Below are 18,073 nucleotides of genomic sequence, written 5' to 3' on the forward strand. Positions count from 1 at the left end.
ATTTAGGCATAAAGAACAAGATCATAAATAAATTAGAGGAACATAGAATTGTTTACCTCTCAGACTTGTAGAAGAGGAAGGAATTTGTGACCAAAGGAGAACTAGAGATCATTATTGATCACAAAATAGAAATTTTTGATTATATCAAATTAAAAAGCTTTTGTACAAACAAAACTAATGCAAACAAGATTAGAAGGGAAATAACAAATTGGGAAAATATTTTTACAGTTAAAGATTCTGATAAAGGCCTCATCTCCAAAATATACAGAGAATTGACTTTAATTTATAAGAAATCAAGCCATTCTCCAATTGATAAATGGTCAAAGGATATGAACAGACAATTTTCAGATGATGAAATTAAAACTATTTCCACTCATATGAAAGAGTGTTCCAAATCACTATTGATCAGAGAAATGCAAATTAAGACAACTCTGAGATATCATTACACACCTGTCATATTGGCTAAGATGACAGGAAAAAATAATGATGAATGTTGGAGTGGCTGTGGGAAAACTGGGACACTGATGCATTGTTGGTGGAGTTGTGAAAGAATCCAATCATTCTGGGGAGCAATCTGGAATTATGCCCAAAGTTATCAAACTGTGCATATTCTTTGACCCAGCAGTGCTACTACTGGGCTTATATCCCAAGGAAATACTCAAAAAGGGAAAGGGACCTGTATGTGCCAAAATGTTTGTGGCAGCTCTTTTTGTAATAGCTCAAACTGGAAAATGAATGGATGTACATCAATTGGGGAATGGGTTAGGTAAATAATGGCATATAAATATTATGGTATATTATTGTTTGGTAAGAAATGACCAGCAGGATGAATACAGAGAGGCTTGGAGAGACATGAATTGATGCTGAATGAAATGAGCAGAACCAGGAGATCATTATACATTTCAACAATACTGTATGAGGATGTATTCTGATGGAAGTGGATATCTTCAACAAAGAGAAGATCTAATTCAGTTCTAATTGACAATGATGGATAGAATCAGCTATACTCAAAGAAGGAGCACTGTGAAATACTATAAACTGTTTGCATTTGTTTTTCTTCCCAGGTTATTTTTACCTTCTGAATCCAATCCTTCCTGTGCAACAACAACAAAAAAATTTGGTTTTGCACACATATATTGTATCTAGGATATAGTATAACATATTTAGCATGTATGGGACTGTCTGCCATCTAGGGGAGGGGATAGAGGAAAGAAGAGGAAAATTCAGAATAGAAGTGAGTGCAAGGGACAATCTTGTAAAAAGTTACCCATTACCCAGTCAAAAAAAAAGTTATAATAATAAATAATAAAATAAAGTAAAAAAAAAATTTTAAAGTAAGAGTAATGATGTATTCTTTTCAATACAAAGGGCTAACTGTAAGTCTCACCATGTTGAAAAAAACATGTTTCATAAAAACAGCTATTTTAAAAAGATGATTTATTCATGATAATTCATGGTTATTATAAATATTTTCTTAATTAAACTCATCATATTACACATTTTCACTATCCTTATTGAACTTTTTTTTTTCCTGAAGTTTTATAGGTAGGTCAGTATTCTTATATAATCCAATCAATTATACAAATTCTCTGTGATTAGAAGTGTTTGACAGATAGAAAGGATAAAGTCTTTTTTGTTAATAGATTTGTTTTAACTTCTCCTTTCTTGCCTTTCTCTTTTTGCTAACAAAAAACACAAAAAAAATCCTCTTCAGAATTAACTAGTGTAATAACATTTGCCTAATCAGTTATTTAAGGACAGAAACCTAAATCATGCACATTTTCATTCTGTTCTACACATACTTAAAAGTATTCTTATTTGTTCTTTCTGACTGGGCTCATAAGGAGTGTAGGCTTTTCCTGATGAGAGGACTATAGGCAAGATGAAGTTATTAAAAATATCTTTTTCATCTGCCCTGCCACAAAGCCAGAATACCAAATTCTTCTTTTAAATTTTTCTACTTTCAAATGTTTTGATTCACACGAGGAGAGAGAACAGACTTTGAAGAGGAGACTTTTCTATTCTGAAGGAAAGGACAGAATAATGTTATTGTGTACCTTAGGTAAGGGAAGACAGCTAAACAGAAGAAAAAGGATGATGAGGCAAGAGACAACTGGGTCCTGGTGACAGATAAACTGCCCCCAATTCTGCTGAGGGCTAGCCTCACTGTTCTGTAATAGGAAGGAAGCCTTATACTCAAAAAGTATAAATGCTGCCTAATCTGGGAATTGAACTCATTTATTAGCCCACATTCTTAGCAAACAGTCTGGATATTGCCTGACAGCTGGCAACCATCAATAAGCCATAAGTAACCGAGTAAAGGTTTATAGACTACAGACTGTTGTGGAGCTCCTATGGAGAGGTAGAGCTGCTGGCATCTGCTGTGAATCATACTGCTGTAACCAGTGAAAAGCCCCAACAGAAATGAGAATGGTAGGTTTTCTCCTGCTCACAATATATCCAGCTGTGACCATGGTTGTAGTTAACTCTCCTAACTTTCCATTAGTTAAAGAAGAAAGAGCAAGGGAGTATAAAAGGAGAGAATAGTTTGATGCAATGAAGCATTATTAAATAAAGAATGAGGCAAAAAAGAAGTGATAATATCTGGAGAAATCTTGTAACCTATTCAATACCAACAGGCACACAGGCTGGAAAAGAAAATAATGAGAAGGGAGAAGGGAACAGCCTTTAAGTGTTTACCATGTGTCAGGCATCATACATTTTACAAATATAATAATACTTGCTCTTCATGATGCAATTTAGTTGGCAGAGTATGCACATTTTACAGAAGAGGAAACTGAGGAATACATAGCATAAATGAAGCCCCCAGGGTCATACAGCTAGTGTTTAAACTTTATATGCACTTGAATTTTTTAGTGCTATCTCAATGCTTGTTATGAAATAGACTGAGTGCCTGGTAGGGGTATGAAGGTTCTGTGGGGAGAGTCATTTGGGTGTTGCATAGTTTTCTTTCTAGGTATGTGACTTCAATTTCCTTTTCTGTAAAAATGGAGTTAATAAAACCAAGGATCAATTGAACAAATAAATGCAAAGCACTCTTAAAGACTTGAAATATTATCCAAATATTATCTATGAGAGATGATGGTGATAATGAGAAGGAGGAGAATGAAAAGGATGATGATGATACTCAGTTGACATCTTTTTAATTACAATCAGGCAGTCAAGCAAGGAGTAAGGAGTACAAGATTAAGTAAAAATAATGTAACACCTCTCAAAAACAACAGCCAGTTTTTATCAGTAAAACCACAATAATAATGCCCTTTATCTTGAGACAATAAAAGTACATGAATCAAGAAAAATACCCCATGTGACTCACAAGTCTTTATGTATTCATGTGATGATCAGTTTTGACTACCGAAAACTCAACTGCCCTTTCTGACAAAAGAGAAGACAGAATGAAAAACATTGGATAGAATCAGGAACAAATGGTTTTACCTCTGTTTTATGTGACTACTAGCTATGAGATACTGGGCAATTCACAGAATGTCTGTTTCCCTCAGTTTAATTGACTATAAATAATAATTATAATAATAATAGCATCTGACTTAAAAGATTATTGGAATTCAATGTTTATGGGACATTTAAGAAGGTTGCCTGATGTCATAGTTGACCATTAGTGCTTCAAAACTGGATCTAAGGGAAGACATGAGGGGTCAACATGTCATTTATTGCAATGAGATGAGATGAGAAGTTTAAAAAAAGAGAGAGTACAAAAAAATGGGGAGAAGACACAGAACTAAGCCTGGAATACACCCAAACACTCTGAATGAGATATAGATCATGATTAAGCAAAGAAGGAACTATCTCATAAAATTATTGCTAAAATTCAGATTTGGGGGATTCCCTTAAGAAGATTCCCAGATGCTTTTATGCTAATAATTTAATGAAATGCAATCTGTACAGAAAACTCAATAAAATATTAAGTGCAAGTAATATTCTGATTCAGCACATATTTTATTGTTGTGAAGTCAAATGTTTGCATCACTTTCTCAGGTAAGTCTATAAGCCCCTCCATAGTTCTGGGTTTGATCATATTCAGAGATTTCCATTCCTGTCATTGCATTACTATTGAAACCATAAATATGTCTTCTTTTGCATTTCTAATTCATTCTTTTTTGATTCTACCTCTAGAAAATCCTTGTACATCCAAACTGTGCTAAGTTTTTAACAAGTCTGCCAAAAGACTTCATGTTAGAAAGGCTCTAGTGATTCTGAATGTGATCTCCAATGAGAGAATGGTTTGGGGTAACTTTTAGTGTTTGGTATGATAACCTGTGATATTTTGCATGTAGACAGGTAGCTGCAGATATCAGCTGAAATCATGCTCTTATTTACCATAAAGAATATAAGTACTGATTAGGCTACACAAACACTTACCACCTCTTTTATTGAGCTTGGCATAGCCTGGAGAATAGCTGCTAGACATGGAAGATGAACTGCTGAAAACGACATGAGGCAATGCAGAGACAAGTTGCTCATCACATTTTTCTGGAAAAAAAAATAAAGTTACATAAGTATGGGGCATTAACAAATGTTTTTAAAAACTAATGTATATTATAACAACAAAAGAAGAATTACATGGGGAGAAGAAACAGCTATCAACATATATTATTTTGTTGGTCACCAAGCCAGGCTTATCAGAATTTTTTGTTTTGAAATAAATTTCCTTTCAAAAATTATAACCATTTCTGGTTGTCTCCCACTCATAATCAAGTACTTTTCTGAACTAATAATAATAACAATGAAGAAAAATAATGCGTAGGAAGAGAAGGAAAAGGAGAAGAAAAAAGAAGAATGGAGAAGAAGAAGAGGAGGAGAAAAATTATAACATTTTTGTAATATTTACTATGTGCTAGGTCCTGTGTGTACTCGATGCTTTATCGTTACTATCTCATAACAGTTTGAAACTGTGCCCAAAGGGCTATAAAACTGTACATACCCTTTCATTCAGCAGTATTTCTGCTGGGTGTATATCCCAAAGAAATCATGAAAAGGGGGGAAAAAAACAAAAAACAAAAACCTGTATGTCCAAAACTATTTGTGGCAGCTCTTTTTATACTGGCAAGGACTGGAAACTGAGTGTGATGACTATCAGTTAGAGAATGGCTGAATAAGTTATAGTATATGAGTGTTATGGAAAGCCTGGAGAGATTTACATGAATTGATATTAAGTAAAATACATAGAACCAAGAGAATACTGTACAAGCAAAATGATAAATTATGATAGATGTGGCTCTTTTTAACAACAAAGTGATTGAGAGCAATTCCAATAGATGTAAGATGGAAAGAGCCATCTGCATTCAGAAACAAAACTATGGGGACTGAATGTAGATCACAACATAGTATTTTCCCCTTTTGTTGTTGTTTGCTTTCTTGTTTCTTTCTCCCTTTCCCCCCTTTTGATCTTATTCTTCTTTCTCAGCATGATAAATGTAGAAATATATTTAGAAGAATTGCCCATGTATAACCTATACTGGATTACTTATTATCTGGCGGAGGGGGGGGGTAGGAGAAAGAGGGAGAAAAACTTGGAATACAAGATTTTGCAAACTACCTTTCCATGTATTTTGAAAAAATAAAAAGCTATTATTGTATTTAAAAAAATAAAGAAAGAAAATTACTCTCATTTGATCTTCACAAACCTTGGAAGATAGATGCTTCTATTGTCCTGATTTTACATATAAGAAATCTGAGTCACACAGAGGTTAAATGATTTACCAAGGTCACACAACTAGTTAAGTATCTAAGGTCAAATTTGAACTTGTCTTCTTGACTTAAGGTAGAACATACTATTCACTGCCTTCACCCACCCTCAAAGGCAAACAAAGAAAGAATGAAGGGAGAAAGGGAAGGAAGAAAGAAGTAAGGAAGGGGTTGTCAAACAACTTTTAGAGTGATTTCATATGACTGGGTATACAGACTCTTCTCCCTGTTCCAAAGTCTTCTGTTCTATTGAGAGGACAAAACATAGTTCATTTCCTACTGACTAGAATTCTTCACAAAACTATTCCTGATTAATTATCTTTCCTTATCTTGTTTCCACAGTAAGTCCTCAGGTTTTGGTAGGTTATTTACACGACCCTTCACTTCAATGCATTCATACAAGATTAAAACAAAATTTAGAAGCAAGTTTGGGGTGGTGAAATGAGAGAGATAAGATAACAGAGAAGGATACTCCTCATTGAAATACTAAGAAATTATAGCTTCTACTGAGAAAAAAAGATATAAATAATATCTATCAGAAAAAGCATAGCAATCTGGGAGAATTTAGTTTTTTTTGTTTTTTGGGTTTTTTTTTTAAATGGCTAAACCCTATAAAGTTAAATAACCCTTGAGCTATATTACAGAACAGAATAAAACTGTTGATATTTATAATAATGACCTTGAATATTCAAGAAAAAAGTTAAATTATGTTTTGTATGCCCTGTTTAATCAGGCAGAGAATTGTAGTGTCTTTTAGAAAGATTGTTGAAAATATAGTTAAAATAAAATATCTTTATATAGCTAGTAAAGCAAATTTTATCTGTCTTGGCAATTCATATGCAGAATGTATTCCCCAACAATGTAGGATATGCTAAGTATAATTGCTTATCACCTAAATATTCAATCTTTCATTCATTTAATAAACATTCGGTGCCTACTCTATACAATGTAATGTTCCTGTTACTGGGGCATGATAAGCATCAAAAGTGAACTAATTCATCAAAACATATTACCCTTTTTATTTGTCTTAGCTTTATGTAAGTAGTGCTGAGAATTGTGTATGATTGCATGATTTTAAAGCCAGGAAAAGTGAATATATAAAAAAAATTGAGAATATGATTGTAAAGCAAAATTATCAACACAAAAATTACAAATAAATGAAGTGATTCCACATTAATTGTTAAAGTATACTGTATGGTTTGACTATTTGACAAGTGAGTTCAAATTATTTTAGAAGTTGTGCTTATCCTTTAAAAAAAAATACTGTACCATGGTGCTTCTATCTATAACTAGATATTTAAGGTCTATATCATCTCTTTATATGATTTCAATATTTTAAAGGTGGATGATTTTATTAGCTTTCAATCATCTTTACTTTCACGTACAATATTTGTTAGGGCTAGAGAAAATAAAGTCATTTACCAACTTTTAACTTTCTGACAATATACTTTGCTAGGCAGATCATCAAAGGAATCAAGTTAATTTGTAGGTACATAATAATGGGATTGTCTGCTGTATAGGACCCACCAGAGCTCATGTTCCATGATTGTTCTCAAGAGTCAAAAGTTATCTCCAGTTCATAGGGGATTATTAGGATAGGGCTTTCCTGGAGAATTTTGTGTTAAATCAGAATCAATCAATAACTTTGAAAGTACTCATCAAAAAGATAGCAAATAAAATTTCAAAAGTAACAAATTTCCATAATAATAGATAGATGTTTGCATAGCATCAAGTTTTAAGAAGTGCTTTAAAATACTGCTTCATTTCTCTTTACAAAAAGAGTAGGAGAAAGGAGTTATTTTTATTCTTATTTCATAGATGCAGAAACAGAGACTGAAAAAGGTCAGAGCTAATACATATCTGAATTCAAATATGAACTCATATTTTACTAATTCCAATTCTGAAACTCTTATCTACCTAGCTATGCAGCTGCCATAACTGCTCTGTAAAACATTTTTATTCCTTGCAAGATATCACAGCTTAGTATCTCCCACCTTGGTAATGTTAACTATGCCATTTTTCCCCCAAAGAAATTATGCTATCAATGCAGGTTTACATATTTGTGGTTTTAAAATTTCACTTACCTTTTCAAATGAAAATACAGAGAATTTACCAATTTTCCTATTATTTATTTCAATTTGTGTCAAACAGAATCCCTTACTATTTAAGAAGTTTACTGGTATTTGATGCACCTTATGAAAGAATTACATGGAAAAGATTTTCTTCCCTAGACTCCATTTGAAGGATTTCTCATTGCTGAACTAGTAGGTAAAATTAACCTCAGTAAAAATGAAAATTCAGAGTAAACAATTGTTTTGCATTGAGTTAAGGCATATGTAAACAGTAAGGTTAAAATAACCTTTTTAACGTTATACATCTGAAGAATCTCAGAAACAAAGGGAATCTGCTATGTCAGATAAAATTTGCCCTCAGAACCTGAATGAAAAAAGTTAGATAAGATTCTATTGTAAGATAGACTCAGTGAACTCTTTTCATACTGAATTTTTAAATGTAATTAAAATAACATACTTAGTATTGCTCTTTGTGTACTGTTGTTAGGGCTGTTCTTGAAGTCAGGGCAGTCTCAGTGCAAACCTCCACCTCTGACTTAATAGTTATGTGAACCTGTGCAAATCACCTAAATTTTTAGTTCTGTAGACAACTTCTTAAGACAATAAATTTTAGGAAAGGAATTTCCTCTTTTGAGAGTTTCCAGTATAACCATAAGTGTGCTGATCTATATATTTGACCAGGAGCTCTTCAGGAGGATAAATATATGCATACATAACACATCTTTCAATTTCAACTGAATTATTCATATTTTCAGGAAGTTAGGTGGCCTTAGGCCTTGAGTCAGGAAGAATAATTTTCTTGTGTTCAAACCTGACTTCAGACATTTAGCAGTTTACTTGATCCTAGATAAGTCATTTAACTTGTTAGCCTCAATTTCTTATCTATAAAATTAACTACAACAGGAAATGGCAAACCACTTCCATTAAAGAAAAATCAAAATGGGGTCACAAAGACAATCAGACAGTACTGAAAAAGACCAAACAACAATATTTTTGTCATCACTTTCTTATGTCTAGACAATGAAAAAAATATTAAACTAAGTCTTTTTGAGTAGTAGTTAATAATTTCAGAGAGAAAATGCTCACACTGAAATTTTAACAACTGGCTTTCATAAGTATGTTTCAAAGGACTTCAGCACACTGTTTACTGTTGCACTGAAACCACAATTCCAACCTATCTCCTATTAATTAAGCAACAATGTGTTTTGTTACAGTGGGGCTGAATAAGTATAAAATACGGTTTTTCTGGTAGATTAAATTAATCAGTATTGATTGGATGCCTTCTCAGTGCTCTGTGTTGCCAACCTTGGAAGTCATATGATAAATGGCCTTTTGCTCTTAAGGAGTTTACAATATAGTTAAGGAAATAAGACACATGAAGCAATTAGAGAACCACAGAAGTCAACCCATACTCTTGCAAAAGTTCTAATTCATTCAGACAAATGGCAATTTTCCATTACATTTGTGTTGTAGACATTATCTTAGTTTTTCCTCTGTAAAATTCAAGTTTTTAAATAGCACATTTAATCTACATAGTTGTTTTTGAATTCTAAAGATTAAATGTCTGTGAAAAATAATACCTCTTTTTTAAAAATGTGTCCCTTGTTCCTAAAGTTCAATGAAAGGTTAATGATGACAATCTACTAAAGACAATCCATCACATCTTTCTTGTACAGCATTTATTTCCTACTGGATCTCTTCTTTGTTTTATATGCAAACTGACTTTTTCAATGCCCATTGTACTCTATACATGATGTGTAATATAATACATTTAGTATAAAATAAAATTACACTTTTTCATCCTTGATGTATATATTCATGTTGAATTTCACATTTTGGTACATTTCTTTATTTCAAAAAATTAGTATTAAAGCAATAATAGTAATAATAATTCATTTTAGGTTGCTTTATTCTCGAGTAGACTTTTGCATATGTTATTTGATTTGATTCTTGACACTTAAAAATTAAGGAAGATATTGATATATGTCAAAAGTTATTTTACCAACTCTAACTTTGTTTCATTTGGGGGTTATATTTATCTTAGATCTGTCAACTTACAAGTCTATGATGAGTATCAGTTAAGTCCAAGACTGCTAATACCTACATGGAAATTAAATATGGCAAGAGGAAAAAGGATGCAACTTCAGTCTTGTTAGTTTGTTAATATTTGGAGCAATCTGAGTGCACCCCATTTGTTCAAACCTACACTATCATCTTGTTCCACCCTGCTTGGACTGACCTTGGATGACCTTGGACTGGGATCCTTTTCTGCTTATATTGTTTCTGCCATACCCTATATTCAACAACTTTCCTTACTGTCTGACCCTGAAATAGTTAATTGTGACAGCTAAAATGTTTCCAAGGAATTTCTGAGAAGATTCATAAGTTAATGAATTAGTATTGTCTACTTATTATAACTGTCTAGATGACTTACGGTATCCATAGAAAGCAGTCCCTAACTGGCTTGGGCCATACATTTGATATCAGTGGCCCTGACTTGGACCACCAGATCACTATTTCACATGAACCTTTCATAGTTCTTATGACACAGATAGTACTGTTAATCACAAAATAGGAGGTGATTTTTTTTTCCCAATATGCCACAGATTCTACTACTATACCTTCAGAATTTAGTGGAGTAATTTGACAAAGTGCTTTCAGTTCTTAAAAGGTTTCAATTCAGTTGAAACAATTGAGTTTGTAAGTCTTGATTTACTTTCTGCACAGAAATTATTATCTTATAGAAAATATTGATGAAACATAGGAAGATTTTACTCTAGAGATTCCTTAGGCCTACATTGCTAAAGGTATGGTTTGATGTTAATTCACAGCCTCAGATCAAAGTGAAAATTTGCTTAATTAAGTCATTATTACTAACTCTCTCACCTCCATGATGCTGGATATTGCCTTTCTACTTAAATGTCAATTGTTCCTATCCCTTATAAGTTAGCAGGTGTTCCATGACTCAATATATCTGAATTACTGACCCCATACCTCCTACATAAATACAGTTCAGGTCATAACTAATCTTGCTTTGTTGCTATCTGTACCCCAAACTTTAAGATAAATTGTATTCCCAGATTCTACCTTATCAAAAAACAAACAAAAGTTCACATAAATCTTAAAAAACATTATTTTCTTATAAACACATTAGATTTAAACATGCATTTTCCTCTTTTCTTATTTCTATAATTACTTCTGACTTACTCTCTAAAATGCTGATTAGGCTTTAGTAATTCAACTGTTCCTGATTCCTGAAATCGTCATTCTTAGTTCATTTTCTCTTTTCCTTGCAAAATCCCTCATCGCCAAAAGTAACTACCTTGTTCTAAAGATCTTTTTATTATTTAAAACTAAGTACAACTATGTCTTTTCTTCATTTCTGTCTCCTGAACAGGTTTTTTTTAAATATCATAATACATAGATTTCACATGCTATCTGTCCTTTTTTCTTAATTAGTAAATTAATTTGTGATATCCTCATACCCTTCTAAATATTTCTCACTTATTTTCCCTTCTTGCTCTGATATGCAGCTACATTGATGAATAACTTTGCCACTTTACATATAGCCTCTTCTAATGGCTTTCTGGTTAGTTTCCTAGCACTGTCTCATTACTCATTCCATTCAACTATGGAATTGGTCATCTCGAAGTAAAAGTATGATCATGTCAGTCTCTTGTTTGATAACTCCTATTTGGTTTTTAAAGCTGTTGGTAACTTAGTCACTTTCTATCTTGCCAATTGTTTCATACCCTTACTTCCTTTCACATTATCAGTGAAGTAACATAGGTAAAACACAATACTCCATCTTCCAACTTTATTCATTTTCTCAGGCTTTTCCCCATGCCTGGAATTATCTTACTCTGCTTTATGATTTCCCTGGCTGCTTGCAAGTCTCAGCTAAAATTTCACCTAAGAAATTATTTCTAGTCCCCTTAACTGTGCCTTCCCTCCACAGACACTAACTTTTCTTTTACATGTCATACAAAAATACACACACACACACACACACACACACACACACACACACACACATATATATGTATATATTTTATGCACGTACAAGTATATATCTGTATACAATGTATGTAAATGTATATATATGTATGCATATACATATGACTACACAGATATGTGTGCATATATGTTTTGTAAACACATATATTTATATATAGCCTTTAGATTATAAATTCCTTAATAGCAAGAATTACTTTAATTTCCTTCCTTTCTTTGTATCAAGAACAAGATAAGTGGTTAATAAATTTTCTTTATATGACACAACAATAATCATATTGTTCGTATTTTTTTTAAATCATGGCTTATTCAACATTCCTAAAATTTTGCTCTTTACTAAAATATTCCCTTCTACCTGGTTTCTCTTTACATTTGAGCAAACTGCAAGGTTCTTAGAAACTGTCAAGATCTCCGTACTTATCCCTGACACAAGAAAACAATAAAAAATAAAGCATTATGCATAGAACATGCCTAGTTTTCCATCCTTCTGTAACAGATGTGTAATTGACTTTTATTCTATAGGATTTTTGTTTCCATATCTTATTAGCACCACTAGGTACCCTGTTGCTGGGAACACACATATAATACTTAAAATTCATGTTCTGAATTGTTTACACTAGAAAATGAATAATCAAAATCCTATGTCCCTGTACTTTCTTTCCTTTAATACATCAATGTATCAATCAATAAAACACATATTAATTACATCTCAGACATGAAGCAGTATTTTATGTTAAAGGCATACAAAGAAAAATAAAATAAAAGCAATATCAAAAAAACCTAGTACCTCTCATCAAAGAGCTTTCATTATATATGCGGAAGAAATTTACATTCATATAAGTATAATTATGTATTAAGCACAAAGTAATTTTTAAGGATACATAAAGTAAGAGACACAGAAACTACTTGCAGGCACTTTGGATAAAGCACTAGTTCTGGAGACAGAAAAACAAGATCAAAACCACTTTCGGGCACTTATAAACTAACTGTACGATATTGTACAAGTCACTTAACCCCATTTGCCTCAGTTTCTTCATCTATAAAGATGAAATGGAGAGGAAATGAGAAAATTTTAGTACTCTTGTCAAGAAAACTCCAAATAAGGTCACGAAGAATCAATCATGACTGAAAGAACAGAACAACAATAAAATGTGATAGTTAAATCAGAAAATGTCACAGGGAATATATGACCTTTGAATTGAACTTTGAAGGAAACTGGAGATTATTAAAAACATAGCTAAGAAAAGATTGTATTACAGCAATAGGATACAGATTATATAAAGATATAGATGAATAGTACATTGTGTTTGATGAACAGCAAGAAGGTCAGTTTGAGTGAGCCAAAAAGGATGTGTTGGGAAATAATGTATAGCTAAAGTGGGATCAAAAGGTGGGGATGAAAGTGGGCTGTTGGTGTTGAACTTCTTTAAATATCAAAGAGAAGAGTTTGTAGTTGATAAGGATAAGCAGGTAGAATGATGGGATCAGTCCTCTGCTTGAGGAATATTGTTGTGAAAGCTATATGACAGGTGGATTGGAGGGAAGAATAAAAATTATCAGGGCAATCACTCCCTCTTGTGAGGCAGATCCTAATATATCCATGTCTTCTCATCCATGTAGATAACACTTACATTTTCTTGTATGAAGTCTACAGGCATATTTTCTTTCATGTGTTTTTCCCATTCAAGATATATTCCCAAAGGTATTTCACTTTCATTTCTATACATTTTTCTTCCCATTCTTATTTTCTTTTTATTGATTCTCATTCTAGCCTCACTCACTGTTGTACTTTGAAAATCCCATCTGCTCCCTGTTGCTTCTGACTATATCAAGGGGATGCCTCCACATACTTTAACTGGGGTTAGCCTGAATTGTACAGCTGAGGTTTAGGAGGGTCTGGATCATCATCTTGACTTGCCAGAGTCACATAGCTAGGAAGTGTTAAATGTCTCAGACCAAATTTGAACTCAGGTCCTCCTGACTTCAGGGCTGGTTTTCTATACACTACACCACCTAGCTGCCCCAAAAGAAGATATTCTTAAAAGTTACTGAATGCATGCATTTAAAAAAGAAAACAAGCTGTATGTAATTGAGATTCAGAACAGTTTCCCCTTCTATCTATATAAAGAAACCCTCATTTTATTTGGTGTTTAAGTTAGAATTAAAATAAATTTTAAGTAGACATGACTTCCATAGTCCTTTGTAGGAAAATGACATTTAGAGGAAATGCAAATAGTATATATATATATATATATATATATATATATATATATATATATATATATATATAAAAAGAAAAGCAATAGTATAGAAATATTTAGGTAACTGAATATGGGGGGAAGGGGCAAAGGAGTAGAAAATATTTTAACTGAACAGGGAAACCCAGTTGAACAAGCAGTGAAAGTTAAAGAGTGTAAAGGGCTAGAATTGAGCAGATGCACTTATGCAAGGTAACCTAGCACTTAGGGCTAATTGGACAATTCCCTATTGACATGTTTGGAGGATGACCTTACTCAACTCTTTGCTGGCTGGATCTGTGGGTGTGGTTGGAAAAGGGGGCAGAGATCAGTGGGTGGAGTAGGAAGAGAAGGATCATTCTTTGGAGGTGGAGAGAGAGGAAGGAGGGGTGGAGATTCCTATATCTAATCCCCTGACAGTGACTCCAAAAGATCAAGAATAAAGACTTTTGCTTATCCTGATTCTGGCTGATTCTAAGATATCCAGGGTCTCAACAAAAGAGATAAAACAATATAAGTCTCACAAATAGAATGGGGCAAAAAGTATACAATTTTCTCTCATTTATTTTATTGTTGCTGTTGTTGTGTCATGTTCACCTGTGCTTTGGAGATGCATTCACTTTTTTATTTTTTTTTCTGTTCCATAAAGCAAATCCCAACATGAAGTGATAGAGGGATTGTTGTGATGGATTCGAAAGCAATACAGTAAAATAAAGACTGTATTTCATATAATAGAGCTTAAATTTGGGCTGACTGCCAATAAATTTATGGGAAACCAGGCAAGTTTCTCAGCTTCAGTTTTCCTTTCTATAGGTGGGGCTTAATAGAGATATAGATCTTTTAGAATTGGTACCAAAAGATTATTTGACCCACACACCTGCCTACCATTCCCATTTTGAAGTTTAAGTCTTGGGAATGATCTCAAAGGTATGCATTTATACTGATAGAGAGATTATCCATGTTAGCAAGACTGTTTCTTCAAATCCCACTGAAACAACTAACTGCAGAGATGTCCCAGAAATAATCGATGAATTAGTCATTTAACAAATGTGTATTGAGCCTCTTTAACATGTTAATGTTGTTTTAAAATACCAACCCAATAATCTCTCAAAAAGAACAAGATAAATAATATTCATTTTCATTATCTACTGAGTTATATTTAGGTTTGTGTATTGGCAGACTAAAATAATGAAGCAACTTTACCCTGTTTCCTCCCACTCATTCATTTTTGAATATCAGACATCATTTCCTTTATGGAACATTTCTTTGGAACATCAGTGGCCTTCTTTCAGAGCTATATTGTTCCATAATACTGTTGAAAATCCCCAAATCCAACTTCTTCTGCTTTCATTTAATATCTAGCAATTCACTGCAAAACAGAATTCAATGTCTACTTGGGATGAGAAAGTCAGAATTGATTAGTCATGCAAACTGTAAGTGTTTCATTTGGGAAATGTGATTTTGAAGTGATCTTCAAAGATATTCCTTTTTCCCTGGCATATTTTATGAGGCACACTTAATACATTTTCCCCTTTATTATTCAAGGGGAAAAAGTATAATGAAAGATGTGCTATTAAGAGAGCAGTTGTGTTAAATGTTCATTTTTCCAAACCCTTGGTTCATTCTGGATTTTCAGAATTTTCTTTATTTTACAAGGTGTTTGTTGATTTTAGAAAATATGAAAATAGGGGTGGCTTAGATTTCAGCATTCTTTTTAGAGACATTGTAAACCAAAAAGGAAGCTGATTTATCCATATAAATCAATGGTAAATTATTTTAAGACTCTGATATCAATGCTTGCTGGGCATTAAGCATCTGTAGGATATTTCTAACAGAAGGTGTAACAGATGAATCCATTTTAAATGTTGTCCTCAAACAGAAGATGTTAGCAAAGAAATAGATTTTTGGCTTTCTGACCAGAAAAAAAAAGGTTAAACATGTTTCTCCTCCCACTCAGCTAAGTCTATAATTTTCAAGGAAGGGAAAACTTAGAAAAATAAAATAATAGAAAGCAATTTAACACTCTTTGTGAGACTTTATAAAGTTTTACAAAACATTTTTTTTCCAAAATGGTCTGGGTATAAAAAAAATTAGGCTAAGAAATATGATCTAAATTCTTGAAGAGAAAGAAGGGAAAATCAATGAATATGAAGCTGAAATTTGTAAATCACTTTAAAAATAGATCTGGAAAAAAACTTATATGGACTGATGCAAACTAGAATGAGGAGACCAATGCAAATTGTAATGGCAATATTAGGTAATAATCAACTGCAAGTAACTTAGCAATGCAATGATTCCAGGTAATTGAAAAGGACTCATCTTGAAAAATGTTTCTGACTTACAAAGAAAGAACTGATGAAGTCTGAATGCAGATCAAAGCAAACTATTTTCTTATTTTTGTAGGGTTTTTTTTGGGGGGGGATGTTTTGTTTTGATTTTTTTTGTCTCTGTTTTCTTTCACAATATGACCAATATGAAAATATATTTTCCATGATTGCACATGTATAAAGTTATATCAGGTTCCTTGGCATCTTAGGGAAAGGGGGGATTGGAAGGAAGGGAGAGAATTTGGAACTTAAGAATATTTAAAATTGTTTGGCATATAACTGGAAAAAAATAAAATATTATTCATAAATTAATTCTAAATTATTTCTCTAAGAAGATGGCACACTTAGTTAAGTACAGACAAATAAGTCAATTGTTTTGAAGATTGACAAGGTCATTCTGGAATATAAGAATACATGTAAGTTTTTATCTTTATCAAATACAAAATGACCATTGACTAAGCTTTGGAATCTTGGAATTTTTTTTTAATTTTCTAAAATACAATTTCTCACTAAAATTCATTATATAAAAAAATAATAAAAATGGCAACATGAATGGTACACTAGAAATTAGGTAAATAGTGATTGTACTTAAGGAAACAGTAAAGTTAGTAGAAGAATGAAATTTAGAGAAAAATAGATCATGTTTGGATATTATAAATTTGGGGAGCTCATGAGGCTTATAGATGGAAAATGCATTGGAAACAATTGCAGATTTGGGATTGGAACTCAAAAAAATCTAGTATTAATTATAAATATTTTTGAGAGTAATCTGCATAATGATGATTGTTGAAACCGGAGGTGTGAGAATGAATAAGACTACCAAGAAAGAAAATATGGATGTGAAATTTAAGGCAAGTCAAAGAGAAAATCTCAGCAATTATGCACTTCAGAAGACAGGCAAGGCTTCTCAATGAAGGACATCAAAAAGGACTGGTTAGAAAGTAAACTGTTAGATTGGAGAAAGATTTAGAGCTGAGGGAAAATAGAGTATCCAGGAGGCAATATTATCCAATAGCACCATAGGCTCAAGGCAAGTAAAAGAAATGAAAAAAGGAAAGTCACTGGTGACCTTAAAGTATTGTAGTTTCTGCAGAAACTATTCTGTAGTATAGTGGTCAGAGTAAATACTATATTCTAAGAGTTGAAGAGGGACTTAGTGATGATTAGGTGGAGCCAAGTGTTGGACATAATTTTTTGAGTTTAACAACAAAGAAAATGTAGGATGGTAGAATTGAGATGAGGATGTAGCAGGGCACAGTAATTTGTAAGAAGTAGACAATTAAGTGTTTTGTGAGTTAAAGATGTTAATTATATCCGCAATTCTATGGCACCATGGGAAGACTATTGTCATGATATAATGGATAGATAAGGAAAACCTCATAGAACAAACACTGCATTATAGCTTTGGACTCCTGTATATTCTATTACTAATAAGCTCTAATCTAAGAAAATAAATTGGCTTTTGGGCCTATTTCCTCTTCTATAATGTGTTTAACATTTTTTTATTTCAATGAATTATTATAAAAATAAATATTTTATCATTTTATTTGGTTATCACTCATACTTTAGCATATTTATCTTCCTTCTCTCTAGCTCGATAAATTGGTTGTCCTTTATTTTTGAAGAGGACCAGAATGACATCTCTATGTTAGAGTCAAGTTATTATGTGCCTGACCAATATGAGCTTGGAATGCTCTGC

General features: G+C 32.6%; 1 protein-coding gene across 1 annotated transcript in view; it reads right to left on the reverse strand.

Annotated features, from left to right (window-relative positions):
- CNTNAP2 (contactin associated protein 2) overlaps positions 1-18,073 on the reverse strand; it is a 2,674,182-nt gene that overhangs the window by 1,958,897 nt on the left and 697,212 nt on the right. The window contains exon 2 of the mRNA XM_074267631.1: positions 4,399-4,509. Coding sequence (XP_074123732.1) covers positions 4,399-4,509 — 111 coding nt within the window. The remainder of the gene's footprint in view (positions 1-4,398; positions 4,510-18,073) is intronic.

This window comes from Sminthopsis crassicaudata, chromosome 5, assembly GCF_048593235.1.
Source record: "Sminthopsis crassicaudata isolate SCR6 chromosome 5, ASM4859323v1, whole genome shotgun sequence".
Lineage (NCBI taxonomy): Eukaryota > Metazoa > Chordata > Mammalia > Dasyuromorphia > Dasyuridae > Sminthopsis > Sminthopsis crassicaudata.